Here is a 19,355-nt window from a genome sequence, read left to right on the forward strand (position 1 = left end):
AGCATAGGCCAAAAGGGGAAGAAGAACCAGAGTGGCGCTCATACTACAGCAGATAAAATCCAGGCCCCGAAGGGTGCTTTGCTCCTAGTGAGAGGAGTCAGAAAACACACAAATAAGCAAGATGTTAGATTGATGGTTAGACAGAAATAAATAAGCTGATGAGATGGACAGCTGTTGGCTGAGAGATGTGATCTAGATAAAGCAGTCTGGGAGGGGTCTCACTGAGGAAGTAACATTTAAATTGAAATCTAAAGGATAGAAAGGAGCCAGCAACATGATGAGGCCAGGGAGAGTTTTCCAGTCAGAAGCAGCAGCAGAGGCCACGAAGTGGAAAAGAATTGTGATATTGGAGAACAAAAGGAAGGCTGGTATGGCTTGAGACTCATGGAGAATGAGGGGCAGGAGCCCAGACATATGGGGCCTTGCTAGCTACAGTAGGGAGATGGGGCGTGAGTCCACGGGTCATGGACACCAGCTGAAGGCCTTGAACCCAGGGGACAACATCATCTGATTTAAATTTTTACAAGCTCGACCCACAAAAATAATAAGTAGTTCAAAACACAGAAGTATTTCTAGAACACATGTTCCGCCCATGCAGAGGTGGGAACTTTGAGGTGTACAGATGACAGGGTCCTGTCCTGACGATCTTATTTTCTGATTGGAGAGGTAGAGCATGTTAACATTTTCTTTAACCTCTGTAATAAAATTACTATAAAATACTGGGTGGTTGGAACTGTGTAGCAATTGTGTACGTGACTCTTCTAAAAATTATAGATCCCTGGATATGAACTTTAAAAAAAAAAAAAACTGACCAGAATAGACTAGGAAACATCCACCTGTCATAGAGATGAAGTTCTGCTCGACACTTAACCTCTGACTACAAATGCTGTTGCTTGTCCTGCCGGGTACATTCCCTGAGGACCCGTTTAGGAACAAGCAACTTCTTCTCCACTACCCTTGAGCTGTTTTCTTGAACTCCTTGCTAGCCATGTAATTCACATCCCACAGGCATTTCTCAGTCTTTTATTGAAAACTGGTTGTTAAAATGTAAATCTGCCTAAATCCTTGAACCAATCTCTTCCAGTTGATGAAAGTACAGATTTTTTTTTCTTTTACTTACTCAAGCTGAAGCCTTAATTTACATATTTGGAATTAAAATAAAAATTAGGCTATTTTCAATAAGACTGGGCAGAATGCAGATGGGGCTGTAATTTAAAAAGAGAAATGTGGTTCATGCCCGAAACTCGGGAGATGAGCTAAAATGGCTTGGTTTTATTTTTCAGATGTGCAGTGTGTCAGATGACCCAGCTAATGGGGCTCGGCAATTTCTATGAAATAGAGATACTGCTGTTTCCCTTTCTTGCATTCCCCCATTGTTTCAGACTTCTGGGAGGCCCTCCTTTATTGTCCTTTGGGATTGGGTCCTAATCTCTGCAGACCTGGTTGTGTCCCTCCTAAAAAAGCTACTGAGAAGGACTGCAAACAGAAATGAAACAGAATATGGACCCCTTGAGTCCTGCTTCTCATGTACACTTGGTCCTCAAGGGAGCTTTCAAAGGCAAGTTCTGAGTCAGCAGGACTAGGGATGTTATGCTGCATAATGAATGACTCCAAAACTGAGTGGCTTAGCACAAGAAACAGCAGTTATCTTCTAGTTTCTATGAGTCAGGCATTCAGGAGCAGCTGAGCTGGGTGGTCCTGACTGAGGATTTTGTATAAAGTTGCAGCCAGGGTAAAAGCCGGGAGAAGGGGCCGGCATGGAAAGACCCAAGCAGGGCTGGAGGATCTATTTCCAAGATGGCTGGTAGAAAGAGGCCTCAGTTTCCCACTGGGTCGGCCTGTCCATAGGCTGCTTGAGCGTCATCCCTACTACCTGTCAGTCGGCTTTCCTCAGAGTAAGAGATCCATGAGAAAGACACAAAGACGAATGTGCAAAGCCTTTTATGGCCTAGTCTCAAAAGTCACACACTGTCACTCCTACCCTATTCTATGTATTGCATGCAAGTTACTAAGTTCAGTGGCACCCCAAAAAAGGGGGAAATTAAACTCCACTTTTTAAAGGGAAGAGTGTCAAAGAATTTGTGGACGTGTTTTCTAACCACCACAGGCAGGGCCTGTTACCAGGTGACGCAGGTGCTGGTTCTTGGACCATACTTTGAGTAGAAGGTACTAGAAAGGACTAGCCAATGAGATTTTATTCTCATGATGCTTCCTTTCTGGTACCTCTCTAAAGCTAATCTACATTTAGAGTAATCTAAATTACTCTCTATTCTCTCTCTCTCTCTCTTTCCCATCTTATTAAATATAAACCATATCAACACAGATTAATAGCCACAAGAAAAACTAAATTTTGAACTGTCTGGCTTTCTCAGCCACCCAAATTCACATTAAAAACCAATAGGACATATTTCGATCAAACATCAAATGTTGGAGACTGGAGTTCCTCCAGAAGTTCCTCAGCTTAAGTAGAATAAAGACTAGAAACAGACTACCTTCCATTTTCCGCATGAACTTTACTGTGACTCTCTTCCTCCAACTCATGGGTCTACAGCCACCCACTGAAGCTTTAACTGCCAATCTCTACACTTAGATCCGTCATGCTCTCTCCCCAGAGAGTTGCTATTCTTTGTGCTGTCTTTACCCTCTCATTATAAATGATGGTTTCTTCTATTTTAAATACAGTAAGATTAATTCTCCCGAGAGTTCTAATTTTTTGCGTATTAGTCATTGTTGTTCCTGGCATCCTCCTTGTCAGATGCGGTGACAATAATCCCATGTGCTAACAATTAGCCTTAAAAGGCTGTCTTTGGGTTCTGTATTTTATCCTAATAGTTCCTGAAACTTAATTTTAGTAAACTCTTTGTTGCCCAGCATGATAAAGGGATTGAGATATTCCCACAGTCAGTAATGGGGAAATTAGAAAGTTATCATATATTTCATGAATGATTTAAAACCTTTTTCTGAAAAGGTTAAGATATAACAAAATTAGTGTAACAAATACAACTTTCCTGAACATAATTTCTGTGAATACTCAAAGTACTTCAGTATCTCCAGTCATAATTATGAGTATGTGGTGCCAGTTGTACGAATAGGCAGTTAGATGCCCAGAAAGCCCTCTGCTCCTCCCATCAATAACAACAGATAGATAGATAAGCAGATATCCTGTTGATTCCCATTGTTAGCAATTTTTTTTCTTTTTGCATTCAACCTTACCTATTCCCTGTCCCATCTTTTAAAATAAAAAATGTTTCCGGATACCTGGGTGGCTCGGTCGGTTAAGTGTCTAACTCTTGATCTCAGCTCAAGTCTTGATCTCGGGGTCCTGAGTTCCAGAGCCCCATGTTGGGCTCCATCCTGGGTGTGGAGCCTACTTTTTAAAAAAACAATAATTAAAATTTAAAAAGTTTCCAGGGGAGGTGGCAGGGGCAGTGTAGATGGTCCTATAACTTGAATGTGCAGTTCACTAAATCATGTCACTATGGTAACAGGTGGAGGAGGGACATTGGGTAGATGGGAGTGGATAGAGAGGGCAAGATTGACACAGAAAGGAGAGTAGAACTAATACTGAAGGGGAGTGAATTTTCTGCTTTGCTATTTATTTTGCTTCTTTTAAGATTTTTATTTTATTTTTATTTATTTGTCAAAAAGAGGGAGAGGGAGAGTGAAATCACAAGCAGGGGGAGTAGCAGGCAGAGGGAGAAGCAGGCTCCCCACTGAACAAGGAGCCTGATGCAGGATTTGATCCCAGGACCCTGGCATCATGACCTGAGCTGAAGGCAGATGCTTAACCAACTGAGCCACCCAGGTGTCCCCCCTGCTTTGCTATTTAGTAATATGACCTCATTCCAGCTTCAGTAACCAAAGCCTGACAAAGGGTGAAGGGCCAGTGAAAGAATCCTCCCATGTAACAGAATTTCATATTGGGCCCTGCTTACTGTCTGGTGCTTCGGCAGGAAAAAAGCCCTACTTGATTTGTGCTGGGGAAATTGAGATATTTCTTCTGAGTGTATAATAATGAGATGAGACTTGATAATGTTCCGGACAGAATCTAAAATTCAAATACATGATCTGCTGTGGATTTTTATGTCCCCCTTACCAACCCACTCATCACTCATACAAAGCTGAGTAGTCTTTAAAAGAGCTTATGTTTTTTCTTTTTTTTTTTTTTCCTTCTTCATCTTCCATTTCCTGGGAGTTGGTGCACTAGAAACTGTCAAGGAATTGATGAGCCTTCAGGTCTACTAATTCATTCCTAGGAAGTTAGATGAATGTGCCCTCATTCTATGAGATGCAATTTGAAGTTTCTGCTGCAGTCTTGCCATTTAAAAAATACTGTTCCTTGCCCTTTTTTGCCTCTAGGAAAGCTGTCCAAGTAACTGGATTTATGTCTTTTAACTCAGGGCTTGTTGTTCAGTATTCAAATGACAACGGGATACTCTGGCACTTGCTTCGAGAGTTGGACTTCATGTCATTTCTGGAGCCACAGATCATTTCCATTGACCTGCCACGGGAGGCTAAGACCCCTGCCACAGCTTTTCGATGGTGGCAACCTCAACATGGCAAGTTTCCGCTCCCTCCACCCTTCCCAGTGACCTTGAGAGCATACGGTTAAAGCCGCGTTGTACTATATGCTTTGTAATTTGCTGTCAGTTTCCTAGACAATTTGATTTAAAAGCATAGTCATAAAAATATTCATATGGCTGGATAACAAACTTTCTCTAACTGCCTTTATTCATCGGATTTCAGGAAAGCATTCAGCCCAGTGGGCCTTGGATGATGTCCTTATCGGAATGAATGACAGCTCTCAAACTGGGTTTCAAGACAAATTTGATGGCTCCATAGATTTGCAAGCCAGCTGGTACCGAATACAAGGAGGTCAAGTCGGTATTGACTGTCTCTCCATGGATACTGCTCTGATATTCACTGAAAACATAGGTATATATTTTCACCAGCTAAAGGGAGAGTATTTCATTAACTAGAGGACTAAATTAACTAAAGCCCAAGAGGAGACTCCCTAATGCAAAACTGTGTACCTAACTGCCTGGGCTGAGGGAGATTCTGGAAAAAAAGGAGCTGGGTTGACCTCTAAGAGAACTTGGTGCGTCTAGCGGCCGCTTGCCTTTGAACTGTCCTCCTTGCGTGATCTAATAAGGTTTCCTCAAAGCAGAGCAATAAAATCTCTCTCTCGGAAGACATTCCCGTGTCTCGTAATTTGCAGAACTGGCAGATAGAAGACTCTCCAAGATAGTCACGCTTTTCAAATTAGCAGCCTTCTGCGGGTCTAAGCCTCTGCTAACCAAATGAAAGCAGTTATTGTGGGAGCAAAAGTCGCTTCAGATAAGACAGGGTTCTTGTTTGCTCCTGAACATGTTCGTTCCAAGCACAAATGCCCAATAGCAAAGAGAGGATCATTAAATGCTACCACTCAACTTTTTTTTTTTTTTTTTTTTTTTTGGCAGGAAAACCTCGTTACGCCGAGACCTGGGACTTCCACGTGTCGGCATCGACCTTCTTGCAGTTTGAAATGAGCATGGGCTGCAGCAAGCCCTTCAGCGAGGCCCACAGTGTCCAACTCCAGTATTCTCTGAACAATGGCAGGGACTGGCATCTGGTCACCGAGGAGTGTGTGCCTCCCACCATTGGCTGCCTGCACTACACAGAAAGTTCCGTGTATACCTCAGAAAGATTCCAGAATTGGAAGCGGATCACCGTCTACCTTCCACTCTCCACCATGTGAGAATTGCCGTGTGGCTTCATTTTAGAACTCTAGGTTCCTGTCACCTCATGTGAAAATAATTTTGATTCCGCTTGGCAATTCTGTGACGCTCTCACGATAATTACGCAGGGAGTCTGCGTGGAGCGGGTGGAGCGGGGGGGGGGGGGGGGCGGGGGGGCGAACAAGGCACTTGGGGTTGCAATTTTATAACGTGTTAGTGAGTTCCAAAAGTTTTACGGGTCTGAACTTTCCTGTTCTCTGGCAACAGGAAGCCTGCCCACCAGAGCCAGTTGTACGAGTAGTCCTGTTCTGTTGTAAAAATACATATCTACCCAACAACCAGAGTGATATTTGTTCACATGAAGCAGTATGTGAAATCATCACACGTGGAAGAACAGTAGCCTTAGTTTCTTTATTTTATTTTATTTGTTTTTTGACAGAGAGACAGCGAGAGAGGGAACACAAGTGGGGGAGTGGGAGAGGGAGAAGCAGGCTTCCCGCCAAGCAGGGAGCCCAATGCGGGGCTCGATCCCAGGACCCTGGGATCATGACCTGAGCTGAAGGCAGAGACCTAATGACTGAGCCACCCAGGCGCCCCTCTTTTTTTTTTTTTTTCTTTATTTTCAGTACCACAGTAAGAGTAAAAAGATGGTTCCTTCAGAATGTTCATATTGTTTTTACATCTCTCTTCCCCTTCCTGGGATTTCAGACCATATTCAAGACTTGTATTCGGGCTTACAGCAGGCTCCCAGGTTTGCAGTTTAGGCATTGGGATAATTTGGGGATCTTTCTAGGAACCGGTGTGTCCTGAGGTGGCTGGTTAGAGAGCGTGCCATCCTGGGACTGCTCCCCTCAAATTCCTGCCTTGCCCTGCCACTGCTGTGTTCTGGAATTCAGCCACGTTGGCCTCTGCAGGCTGCGTTTACCAGGCTCCTGTGTCTGCTGGCTCCCAGATAGATTTAGTGGCAGAACCTGGTGCGATAATCAGAGTGGAAACAGAGATAAAACAGGGTATCCCTTCCCTTCCTTTTCTGTCTCAAGAGCATCTTGGCTAACTTCAGTGGCTCCCACCCCCAAAGAGGGCCCCCCCCCACCAGGATCCTGGCCCCTGGACACCAGCCAACAGTGTCCCTCCAGCTTCGGACTTGTAGCAGCGTCCCAACTTTGCTCAATTCTGGTCTCCTCGCCGCCCCTGTTGGCTTCTCAGCTCTGGCACTAACCTCCAGCTCCTTGTGTTAAACGCTTGCTAGAATTAAATACTCATAGTGGTTTCCATGTTGCTGATTCGATTCTGATTCAGAGATGAAACACCAAATGGCAGGGGAAAAATGCAGGAAACCAGAGCATTTTAGCATTGAAGCTAAACGCTGTGGATGCCCTGAGCTTTAAAGAGTGCTTACTGGTAGCTCATTTATTCACTTTATTTTTATTCAACAAACATTTATTGAATATCTACTGTGTTTTAGAGCTCTATTACAAAATTAACAAACTGATGCCAGCATCCAAAGATCTTATTTGGGACACTGGGCATCTCAGCAGTTATTTATGATATAAAATGGTGACGTTGCTAGTACCCAGGGATGTTACTGAAATGAGGGGTGGGGTACTACCTGAGTTTAGGGGGACTGAGGGAACTTCCTGGAGGGGCCCATCTCTGAACTGAATAGCGAGTCGAGCCTGTCCTGGTAAAGAGGGCATGTGGGAAGGGAAGACATTCTGCAGGGTGGCCTGTACATTCCATTTGTTGGGGAATCACTGGAAGGGTGTTCTGTGGAGTGGTCACGGGATTCGATTTCCACTTTAAAGCCACCACACCCGCAGCTGTGTTGCACTGAGGGAGAACCTGTGTCTGGAAACAAGAGCACTGGAAATGTTGCTGTTGACATTCGACTTCAAGGAGACTGGGGTTCCACATTCCAAACAAGTGACTCCCCCACTTCGGCTTTGTAGTCTGTTTCTAAGTTAGAGATTGTTACTGCGGTTTGGCCCAGGTTGTGTATATTTCTGGATAAGGTGATCTGACAGTGTAGTCCAAAGAGCAGATTACAAATGGAATGGAAAATGTGGGCGTGCCTCACATGGTTCTGGCCCTCACCTTTCAGCAGCCAGAACTCAGGCACCATCATGGAGGCAGAACTTCCCTGGGGTTTCCATTTCCCGTCTCAGAAACCATTTAGGGACAGTAGTGCCGGGACCTCATTTCCTCGTGCTTTTCCTCGTGCTTCTCATCCGTTCTGCCTCTTTCCTCGTCCTGAATGGCAGGAAAAGCCTGAACACAAAACCCCAAATTTGGCACATGGTTCAAACACACAATAAATAACTAGTCCAAGATAACTTTCCCATCACGGACGTGTGAGGCATCTGTATGAAAGGAAGGATGACATATTTACAAAGCATGTTTTCTACTCTCTCGGTGGTGGAGAGAGAACTTGGTGTGAGAACTAAGTGTCTCCAAGAAGAGGGAAGGAGAACTTGGAGGAGGGCTCTTCAGAGGGAAAGGGGAGTTAAAGGAAATGTTCTCCTGCTTTCAAGGATGCCTGTCGAAACAAGTATGTTTTCTTTGGTTAGGTCTCCCAGGACCCGGTTTAGATGGATTCAGTCCAACTACACTGTGGGGGCTGACACGTGGGCTATTGATAATGTTGTGCTGGCTTCGGGCTGCCCCTGGCTGTGCTCCGGAAGAGGAATCTGTGATGCGGGACGCTGCGTGTAAGTCCATAAAACCGGCAGTTTCTTTGTTTAGGACGCAAAGGCAGAAATGGCTTTCGAACTCACGACAAATAATGCCTTTCCTCCCCTCCTTCTTCTCTCTTAGGTGTGACCGGGGCTTTGGAGGAGCCAACTGTGTGCCCATTGTTCCTCTGCCCTCGATTCTTAAGGATGATTTCAACGGGAACCTACATCCCGACCTTTGGCCTGAAGTATATGGTGCCGAGAGGGGGAACCTGAATGGTGAAACCATCAAATCGGGAACATCGCTCATTTTTAAAGGGGTCAGATAAGATTCTACTTCTATACTCTGCTATCGGGATTCCTTCCTTCCCTTACTGCTCCACACAAATGTGTTTGTGAACCGGCTCAGATAGTGAATTACTTTATACGAAGCTGTTGTCTTCTAGCCCAGACCACGTTTCCTCCTCTGTTCGCCATCATCATTTTTCAGGATCACTTAGGCATAAAATCTCTCCTCTGCTTTGATGATCAGACCCCTGTTACTTTCTGCTGCAATTATATACATATATATGTATATATGCATGCACACACACATGAATTATGCATATGCAATTTCTAGTATCTTCTAGAATGTAGCATTTTCTGTGTTATTGAATATATAACTTAGAGAACTGTAAAAAATGATTTTAGAAAAGGGCTTTGCTTTTTCCTTTCTTTCTTTTTTCCTTTTCCTCCAGCCAATAAAACCCTTTGGTGACTTTAAGAAAACCAAACATTGGAGTCAAGTGAAATAGCATTCTCAAACATTGTTAGTCTATTTTTGTGTTTCAACCTAGATGTTTGCTGAGAAAGAGTTAAGCAGTTGTGCGAAGTGCTGTACTGGTTGTACTGTACCTTCCCCTGTGAATACAGGCTGTATCCCGTCTCTCCCACCATGGGGAAGTCGGCTAATAGAGGGTGTGCGAGTGAAATCTATCACAAAAATCTGCATGGGCCCCCATACAACCTTCATGATTAACATCCAATGCTTAGAAAATTAGACACCCTGAAACTTTTTTTTTTTTTTTTTTAGGATTTCATTTATTTATTTTTGAGAGAGAGAGAGTGCACGAGCAGGGGTGAAGGGTAGAGGCAGAAGCAAACTCCCCGCTGAGCAGGGAGCCCAGTGCAGGACCCTGGGATCATGACCTGAGCCAAAGGTAGACACTTAACCAACTGAGCCACCCAGGCTCCTGGTGGAACTTTTCCAGTTATAGCTGATAGATGCTGCCTACCATCCTGGTTTAAATACCTAATTTGTCTCAAGTTTGGATGAGAGAGAAAAAAACACTTAGGGGTTGGAGAGATTTACTAGCCCCTACGAGCTCTGAGAAGCTGAAGAAATTGAGGTAACATTTCAGGATGGAAACTGCTGGTTTTCATGTGTATGTTTTTTCAGTCTTGTCGGAGGCATTAGCTGTGATTACCACCACTAGCTCACTTCCGATCTGCTTACAGCATTGACAAGACCAAAAAGCAGGAGCCCCATGACTTTTCATGATTTAAATATTTTTACCTGATAAATTTTTAAGCAGTGAATTAACCTGGTCCCTAGATCCTATGAAGGAAGAAGACACACAGTGTTTTCTATTTTCCCTTTAGCCGTCCAAATGCAAGAGCAGCCAAGCATTATCTGTATTAGACATTATCTCTCAGTTCTGCAAGATGTAGAGAGGGCCCAATGTGGGCCACTCAGTAGGGTGCAGTTTGACCTAGAAAGGCACTCTTTCGTTAAAAAGGAAGTGATAGTCTCACTTTAATGTTTATAGATTCAGGAGTACGATCAGCTATTCAAATAGCTTGTTGGATGCCAAAGAACTCCCACATTTAGCACAAATGGATTAATGAGCCCGGAAAAGGGATGAGGAAAGAAACCTGTTTGTGAACTTGAATATGCACAGAAGCAGGGCTTGACTTTTCCACTGTGTAATTAATATCAAGTGCTGAGCTACAAGCAAATACTACAAACAGGAAAGATACTTTCATCGTGCCCACTTTCAACATAACAGTTCCTACAAGATGCAGTGTGCAGTGGTCCTTTTATGGCTGATTTGTACTTGCCCATGGGAACAGTTTCATACTTAGGTTCCATAATCAAGGGGGAAGAGTGATCACACTCATTTAATTGTTGTTAGCAAGGGATCTTTATTAGCTGGTTCTGCTAACTAGCTACCTCGAAGTTTATTCCTTGTAAGTTGAAGAAGCTGCCTTTCCTCATCACCTCAGCCTCCACGTGGCACCACACTGTAAAACCATTCAAGGCTTTGTGCCTGTCAAGGTAGGAGGGAGAGAGTGTCTGTCGACCATGAGTCAGGAAGAACAGGCATGGACTCAGTGCCATGGACTGAGTAGGGCGGTGAGTTATTAGGGTAAAGAAAAAAAAAAAAAGACTGGAAATATAAGGCTTTTACAGTGTAACCTTCAATCCTGGAAGTTTGAGTTGATACTTTTTGAAGTTCAGGGACAGGTTCACGTGCCGCTCCTTTTCCATGACAGTATTAAGTGATTCTCAGACTCTAAATTTAGCATTATCTGGATTTCTTCTCCCAAAACCAGAAGATGATTTAGTAAATGAAACACTGGTATCCTATGAAGGATGGAGGACAAGTTTCACAGTCTGACACATCTGGACTCGATTTCCCCCATCAATACTTTTAAGCTGTGCAGTCTTGAGCAAGTTACTGTCTCTGAGTTCTAGGCTCCTTCTCTGCATCATAAAGATAATAGTATCTCGTCCTTATGAGTGTGATATGCATTAAAGGAAGAAAGTGTCTGTTTTAGAACCTAGCATGTTATAGGCATTCAGTAATACGGTTGCTATGACAAAATTAGTTCTATTTAAAGCTTTTCAGTTATTGGGGATTTTTGTGCTGGGTAATAAGAAAAAGAGGATGAATTTCTTTTCTCTAGCTAAAATTACATTTGGTGTTTGTTAGTTGACCATTAAGAAATCCAGGGGCTCCTGGATGGTGCAGCTGATTAAGCATCTGATCCTTAGTTTCGGCTCAGGTCATAATCTTAAGGTCCTGGGGTTGAGCCCTGCCTTGGGCTGCCTGCTCAGCAAAGAGCCTGCCTCAGATTCTCTCTCCCTCTGCCCTTCCTGCTCGTTCTCTCTCTCTCTCTCTCAAATAAATAAATAAATCTGGAAAGGAAGAGAGGGAGGGAGGAAGGAAGGAAGAAATCTGGTGACCACTCAGTATCACACAGCCCTATACCACTAAAGAGTCACTCCATTCAGATGTCACGGCTAAGACCCTAAAAGGCTCATTTGCACCTTAGGACACTTGCGCAGTGAAATTCTATTTTACTGGCTGTCACTGCAGTCCTGTGTACACGCAGAGAAAACAAGCTATGGGGCTGTCAATCCCAGGCATCCAGAAATAGTTAATTAGCGGAAGAAATTGCCAAAGCTAATGTGATCGCTTTCTTCCTTCTTTGGCTTCTCTGCCCGAGCAGTTACAGCTGAGGCATGGGGACTCGCTTAGTTATGCCTTATTTATCTTGACCAACTGGAGGGTGTTGTGGCAGCCTGAATGAAAGCCCCCCAGCGCCGTCAGAGTGCACAAAGGAGTAGTGAGTCCCTACGACTCCTTGGAACCTGAAAAAGTTACCTATTAGTTCCCAACTTCCAGCAGGAGCACTTGGCAGAGAATTTCCATCCATTTCCTCATTACGCCTGTCATGGCATGCTGTGGTCAAAGGAGGCTACTTTTTTAAAAAGGCCTGCAGATAGGTAATGCTGTCATTTTTGCATTGCTTTTTATAAACGTCACAGCAAAGTGGGATGTCAAGTTGAGACAATGAAATTGGGTTATGCAGTCATAAGAAATGAAAGCCTTAAGAAAGTGGAAAGGATGGGACGCCTGGGTGGCTCAGTTGGTTAAGCAGCTGCCTTCTGCTCAGGTCATGATCCCAGCATCCTGGGATCGAGTCCCACATCGGGCTCCTTGCTTGGCGGGGAGCCTGCTTCTCCCTCTGCCTCTGCCTGCCATTCTGTCTGCCTGTGCTCGCTCGCTCTCCCTCTCTCTCTGACAAATAAATACAATCTTTAAAAACAAGCAAACAAACAAAAAAGAAAGTGGAAAGGATCCATTTTTCCCTTTCAACTGGACCCAACATTGCTTCTGAATCATTACGTGTATGCATCTATTACTTAGCTAATGCAAGTGAGGTGTATGAAATTCAAAGGAAAATAATTTTGCAGATGAAATAAGGTCATTTAACATATATGTCTGTGTTTTCAGGAAGGACTGAGGATGCTTATTTCAAGAGATCTAGACTGTACCAACACTATGTATGTCCAGTTTTCACTTAGATTTATAGCAAAAGGTAAGTCATTTGTATGGGTAGAATTCATTATTTCCCTTCAAAAGAACTCCCCCTTGCCTTACACAATTCCTCCCCCACAAAGAAACAATGGATTTGAGGCCCATAAATTCTGTTGCATGGGAGAGCTGACATAAATTTGAGTAAATAAATGTAGATGTGCTTCTATAAGTTCATCTTAATGTAAGGGTAAGGTAACTACTGATTTTGCAAAAATTTCATATAGCTGTAGTAATCATACTAATTCTATGGTAGCTACATTTATCATTATGTCCCTGAGTCTTTTTTTCCACCACTACTTCCTAGTTGTAAGAATTTTAAATTTTAAAAATTTAACTTGGGGACATTTTAGATTTTCTTTTACAGATGTGAACCCCCAAAAGACAACTCTTTGCCATTATGACCTTTCGTATTAACTAAATCATTTCCTTGACAAATAATGCCCTAAGGATATAATAAGCTTGCAAGTGGATTTTTATTTGTATCCTGAGATTTAAAATGTTTGACCATTTATAAAATCGTGATGCCCGTAGAAGCAAAATTCTCTGATGTAAGATTTCCTAAATGAAATACCGAAAGATATGTGTTCATATCTGAGAAAGAGAGGGAGATACTATTGTTTGAAAAGCTGAGTTCTGGTGTGTTTTGAGATACAGTCGTACAGAAAGCCCCACCTGACTTTGCTTAAAGTTGCCTCCAAAACATTTGGACTCTAAAGCTCCTACGGGAATATAAGTCAGCTTACGCATCAATGCCAAAAGGATAGTCTTAGAATATACCATGTGCCCACTTTTATCACAGAATGTATTATGCCTGTGGTGTCTTCTCTCTAGGTACCCCAGAGAGGTCTCACTCTATTCTACTACAATTCTCCATCAATGGGGGGATCACTTGGCACTTGATGGATGAATTTTACTTCCCTCAAACGACCAACATACTTTTCATTAATGTTCCCTTGCCATATGCTGCCCAGACCAACGCTACAAGGTTCAGACTCTGGCAACCTTATAATAATGGTAAGAAGGCATTTGTTCTCCTGTGTTCCAAACTGACTGGCTTTTAACATGTTTGTTTCTAAGATGTGGAGTAAGTGTTTGTCAACTGGGAAGTTTCATCGTCTGTGACACACATTTTACCTAAAGGAGTCTCAATGAATATTTAACTTTATGTATCTTTAGAGTCTCTTTGTACTTGACTCATCAGTTCTCCATGATGTAAATATAGCTAAAGCCACTTACAGAGCTAAGGTTTTTAAAAAACAATTGAGCACTGGGGCACCTGGGTGGCTCAGTCGGTTAATCGTCTGCCCTCAACTCTGATCATGATCCCAAGATCATGGGATCGAGTCCCATGTAGGGCTGCAGGCTCATCAGGGAGCCTGCTTCTCCCTCTGCCTCTCCGCCCTTCTCAGGCGCACACTCTCTTAAATAAATAAATACAATCTTTTTAAAAAAAAAGTTAAGCATTATCATTAGTCACTCATCAATTGTAACTACATTCCTGCTGAATTCATTTAGGAGTAAATAGTTCTTCTGAGTGTGGCATTTCATTAGTGAGACAGAACAACTTTGCAGCGCTTTGCAGCAAAATACCATGACAAAGTGACAGGGACTCACACCAAGCAGAAAGTGCCTTAGATAAAATATTCTTATCACATACCCCCGCTTCCATGATAAGTTAAAGTGAATGTATAATTTAACAGCATTTCCAGATGGTTACAGAAAATGATTTTACAAATTTGTAATGTTTTATTGCTTCCAATATTTCTATTAACTGCTGATTATAAAGGACCAGAGGCTACCAAATCACGCATTTAATGGCCTGAGTAAGCATAGAGAAATCCCATTAAGCAGATTCTTTGCAGAGGTAACACAGAAATGAATAAGAAAAACGTACCACTAGCTCTAGAGTTTAACCTGAATATTTACTTCATAACTAGTAAGCCAAAAATAATTTTTAACTTATTATAAACAGGAAGAAATAATCTTTTATAATCACCAAATAAATATTAATAAATATATAAATACTACCAAGTTTCACAATCCAGAGAATCATTGTCGTCATGTTATGGTTGGAAAGGTTACCTGGTTTTTCTTTATCGTTTTCACCAGCTGCTTCCAAAACAAGAAAAGAGAAGAAAGCTGCTAGAATTAGAAAAGTGATAGGTTGAGAAGAGAAAGAGAGAGAGGGACACATGCAACTTCATTTAAATCATCAGGTTATTTCTACAGGCTCCTGTTTACAGATTATGTGTGTGTGTGTGTGTAATTTTTTTCTAAGAATTGTAATCAATGTAGAAATCAATAAAGAAGCATCCTTGAGGAATCTTGATGATTCTGCTTGGCGTGGTCTTACCTCCTTGTTTTCCTGAGTCCAAACAGTGCTTTGCAAAGGTAGCCTGGGTTTGCCATCCTCCCTTGCAAAGTAGGTACCTGCCTTCAACACCCAGGCTGGGTTGCTGAATCAAGTTCTATGACAGCCCAAGGAGTGATTTTACTAGTTTTTTAGACAGTCCCACATATCTTTAAATAAGCATAAAAGTTTTGAAAAGCATTTGAAAGTATATAACACAGAGTATTTTCTTCTATGTAGTTTTAACAATTAGATAAAATTATGCATCAGACCAGTGTTTTCATGACCACAGCCCTTCGGCCTAACCACAGCATGATGCTCAGTCATGAGTTGACTCCAAAAGGTAATAAGAGGCTCCTCAAATCGACTAGTGTACCTCAGTTTTAAATTTGCAGGCTTGACCCCTGTGCTCACAGATTCAGATATCTTACAGATTCTCCTAAACCATGAAAACATAAATCCCATTCTTGGCAGTACAGTCTCTAGCACCACAGCACTGACTGGAAGGGGAGCACAATTTCTCAAACCGTCTCAGCTTTCTGAAATCAGTGAGGCTGTTGCTTGCTCTTTCAACTTAATGTGATTGACAGCTTAATTTTTCCATACTCTAATCGCTATAAAGATGTGTTGTGTAGTTTGTGTTTCTTTGTCCGGAAAGCATATATTTGACCTGTTGTTACTGATTCCATTCTGTCCTTTACTTTCTTCCAAAGAGCAAACATGTCCCTCCGGTTCTCACCATTGGAAAAACTTCTTTTTTAATCCCAAAATGCCTTAGGTAAGAAAGAAGAAATCTGGATTGTTGATGACTTCATTATTGATGGGAACAATCTCAACAACCCTCTGATGCTTCTGGATACATTTGACTTTGGACCCAGAGAAGACAATTGGTTTTTCTATCCTGGTGGTAACATTGGTCTTTATTGCCCGTATTCTTCAAAAGGAGCACCGTAAGTCTTTCATTAAGACTCTAAAACAAAACTCTGTACAAATTTTGCTTGCTCTATACAAATCACAATGAACTTTTGCCCAAACAGCTTTCTTCTTGTTTTCTTCCCTAACAGCGAGGAAGATTCAGCTATGGTGTTTGTTTCCAATGAAGTTGGTGAGCATTCCATCACCACTCGCGACCTGGATGTGAATGAGAACACCATCATACAGTTTGAGGTACTTGACTTTGTTCTATCAGAAATGCTTTAAGTTTTATCTTGAACAAAAAGCCAGGAAAGAGAAGGAAAATCTCGGGTAGTTTTCCTGCGTTATGACTTTCCCTTTTTGTACAAGGACAAAAGAGGTTTTACATCATAATTCATTTTTATTAGCAGAACCAGTTGTCCTACTAAGTCTTCTGAATTTTTGTCCTTTATTTATGATACAATCTTCCTACCTACTACAGTGGGAAGTTGTTGAAATAAATTATTTTAAACATTATAAAAATGAAAAAGGCCATACTATTCTAGTATGATTTTTTTTTTTTCTAGTATGATTGTTTTCACAATTTTTATGTGTTACTTAAGACTCAGTCGATGTAACTACTCTTATACCAGGCTGGTATATTTATATAATATTTATCATGCTGCCATGAATTTTACAGATAAAACAACACTACACTATTTTTATAATTTTTGTGTATTTCATTAATATTCATGGACTCCTTATAATTTGGAAGAGAGCAAATTAATAATGTATAAAGAAAAACTTGTATGTATTTCAAAAACTTAGATAAAATCAGCAGAACCAATAGTACCAAGTTTCAAAAATGCTTGTTTCCTAGCTGAAATCTCTAGCTACCCTTGGGAGGGAGGGCTTACAATAGTGCCTGACTGGATCAACAAGATTTTGAATATTTGTTTTAGATTAACTCTCTGTAGCCTCTAAATTAGAGTTGTCTCTTGCATCTCAAAAGTCAGAGACCGTGGGGCACCTGGATGGCTCAGTAGTTAAGCTTCTGCCTTCAGCTCAGGTCATGATCCCAGGGTCCATGCATTGGGCTCCCTGCTCAGCGGGAAACCTGCTTCTCCCTCTCTCACTTCCCCTGCTTGTGTTCTCTCTCTCACTGTGTCCTTCTCTGTCAAATAAATAAATAAAATGTTAAATTAAAAAAAAAAAGTAAGAAACCAAATGGCACTTTCATAGAGAAATTATTCTGTATCTATTTTAAACTTTCTGTTATGTGTTCTAGTTTTATTTTAAGTTCCTTCTATTATATTTTCTAAATATGTGCTTTAAATGTTAATAAAAAATAGCACCTGTGGCCCTGTTCTGTTATCAGAAGGACTTGGGTAGAAACAAATGCCTGTATTTGAAAAGTTTATCTAATGTTGATAGTTTTCAAAAGGTACAAGGAGTTGGGGCACCTGAGTGGCTCAGTGGGTTAAGCTGCTGTCTTCGGCTCAGGTCATGGTCCCAGTGTCCTGGGATGGAGCCCCACATCAGGCTCTCTGCTCAGCAGGGAGCCTGCTTCCCTCCCTCTCTCTCTGCCTGCCTCTCTGTCTACTTGTGATCTCTCTCTGTCAAATAAATAAATAAAAAATCTTTAAAAAAAAAAAGGTACAAGGAGTAAGTTCAACAACAGAAATTATAAATATAAATATATCCGCGTGCTACAACAGCAAGAAAATAGTAATGTCAACTGCAAGAGGGGAAAACTGCATAAGAAGTATTACGTGCATTTATTTATTTAAGTTTTAGTTTATTTACTTGAAAGTGTGGAGAAAGGAACGAAGTGTTTATTTCCCTAACGGCTAAGGTCTTTCTGAACACGCATTCCCTGTGCAGGACAAAGAGGGACAATAATTGTGTTTTGTTGAATACATATTGAGGTTTTTTTCACGTGCAGAACTTTGAGGATCATTTGGAAGGTGTCACAAGAAGGAAAAGAGAAGGCCTTCCTATCTAGCGGACTGAAAAAAAGGCTAATGGTTAGAAGTCAGGAAACAGTCTTTTCATTACAGTTTGCTTGGTTTGGCTATGAAAGTAGGCCAGAGGTACAATTTGGAATCCATGCCAGCCTCTGCCTTACCCATTTCCTAGCTTTTTATAAAATGAGGGAAAATAAATTTTTTATGAGGCCCTTTGAGGTTCTTTATGAAAAAATTATTATTTGAAGGTAATATATGATATTACTCAGTTAGGCAAAACAGAATTTTACAGTGTTAAATATTTCAGCAAGACAGTTCCCAGGAAAATGGACTCTCGAGAAAATAATGAAATGGTGAATCATTTCAAGGCCTCTTGCTCTGAAGTAATTTGTATCTTTTTTTTCCCCTTCCTCCCCAAGATCAACGTGGGCTGCTCCACGGATAGCTCCTCTACCGATCCAGTCAGACTGGAGTTCTCAAGGGACTTTGGAGCGACGTGGCACCCACTGCTCCCCCTCTGCTACCACAGCAGCAGCCACATCAGCTCCCTGTGCTCCACAGAGCACCACCCGAGCAGCACCTACTACGCCGGGACCACCCAGGGCTGGAGGAGGGAGGTCGTGCACTTCGGGAAGCTGCACCTTTGTGGGTAAGGACCTGCCGCTTCACACCACCATCTTTCTCCATTGACAACATTCTCCCTCATGTCACCACTGACTTGCCACTCTGTGGGGGGGGCGACTTCCCTCTAGTTCTCCACTTCAGCACACCAGTGGTTACTCCAAACGTGGGACTCCAAGCTGACGCACTACTCAGTTTGAAGATAGATTTCAAAGAGTACATCATGGGCTGCACTCTGTAGTGATTCGTATCCCCCACAGGTCTTTATTAGATCCATGAGGAAGCAACAGAAGTATGGTTTTCTCCTAATGTTGTAATTCCCCACAGCACCTGCCCCCACCTCCCAGTATAAATACAGTGAGAATTTTATGACTTTCAGACATCTACCTGTGTCTTTTATGGAGGGAGAGGGCAGAGCGGGAGGATGGAAGCCCACAGAATATTCTAGGTGCTTCATAAAAAAAAATAATAATTGTTCTATTCCCCCGCCCCAAGGCATTTCTCCTTTTCCAACCTCTCTCAGCATTCTTGCTCCATATATTTGACTCTTCTGTTGAAAGGCTATTTGGGGATAAAGGGCTTCAATTCTAATAGAAATGAAATGAATAGTTCAAAAACTAAACCTAATATTGTAAGTGAACAAAGAGAGGAAGTTAACAAAGCAGGCTGCCTCAGAATTTGTCTTTTCTCTCAGAAGAAAGAACCTGTTCTTTCAGGGTATGTCAAGAAAAGAAGAAAGTACTAATATACTTTCAAGATGGAAATAG

General features: G+C 42.0%; 1 protein-coding gene across 3 annotated transcripts in view; it reads left to right on the plus strand.

Moving 5' to 3' along the window:
- The window catches only part of RELN (reelin), a 518,586-nt gene that overhangs the window by 426,508 nt on the left and 72,723 nt on the right, over window positions 1-19,355 (plus strand). For all 3 annotated transcript variants that reach the window (XM_047695315.1, XM_047695316.1, XM_047695317.1), the window contains exons 32-41: window positions 4,401-4,559; window positions 4,747-4,935; window positions 5,460-5,733; window positions 8,285-8,425; window positions 8,532-8,709; window positions 12,673-12,757; window positions 13,588-13,770; window positions 15,885-16,056; window positions 16,171-16,273; window positions 18,387-18,616. In XM_047695315.1, coding sequence (XP_047551271.1) covers window positions 4,401-4,559; window positions 4,747-4,935; window positions 5,460-5,733; window positions 8,285-8,425; window positions 8,532-8,709; window positions 12,673-12,757; window positions 13,588-13,770; window positions 15,885-16,056; window positions 16,171-16,273; window positions 18,387-18,616 — 1,714 coding nt within the window. The remainder of the gene's footprint in view (window positions 1-4,400; window positions 4,560-4,746; window positions 4,936-5,459; window positions 5,734-8,284; window positions 8,426-8,531; window positions 8,710-12,672; window positions 12,758-13,587; window positions 13,771-15,884; window positions 16,057-16,170; window positions 16,274-18,386; window positions 18,617-19,355) is intronic.

This window comes from Lutra lutra, chromosome 11, assembly GCF_902655055.1.
Source record: "Lutra lutra chromosome 11, mLutLut1.2, whole genome shotgun sequence".
NCBI classification, from domain to species: Eukaryota; Metazoa; Chordata; class Mammalia; order Carnivora; family Mustelidae; genus Lutra; species Lutra lutra.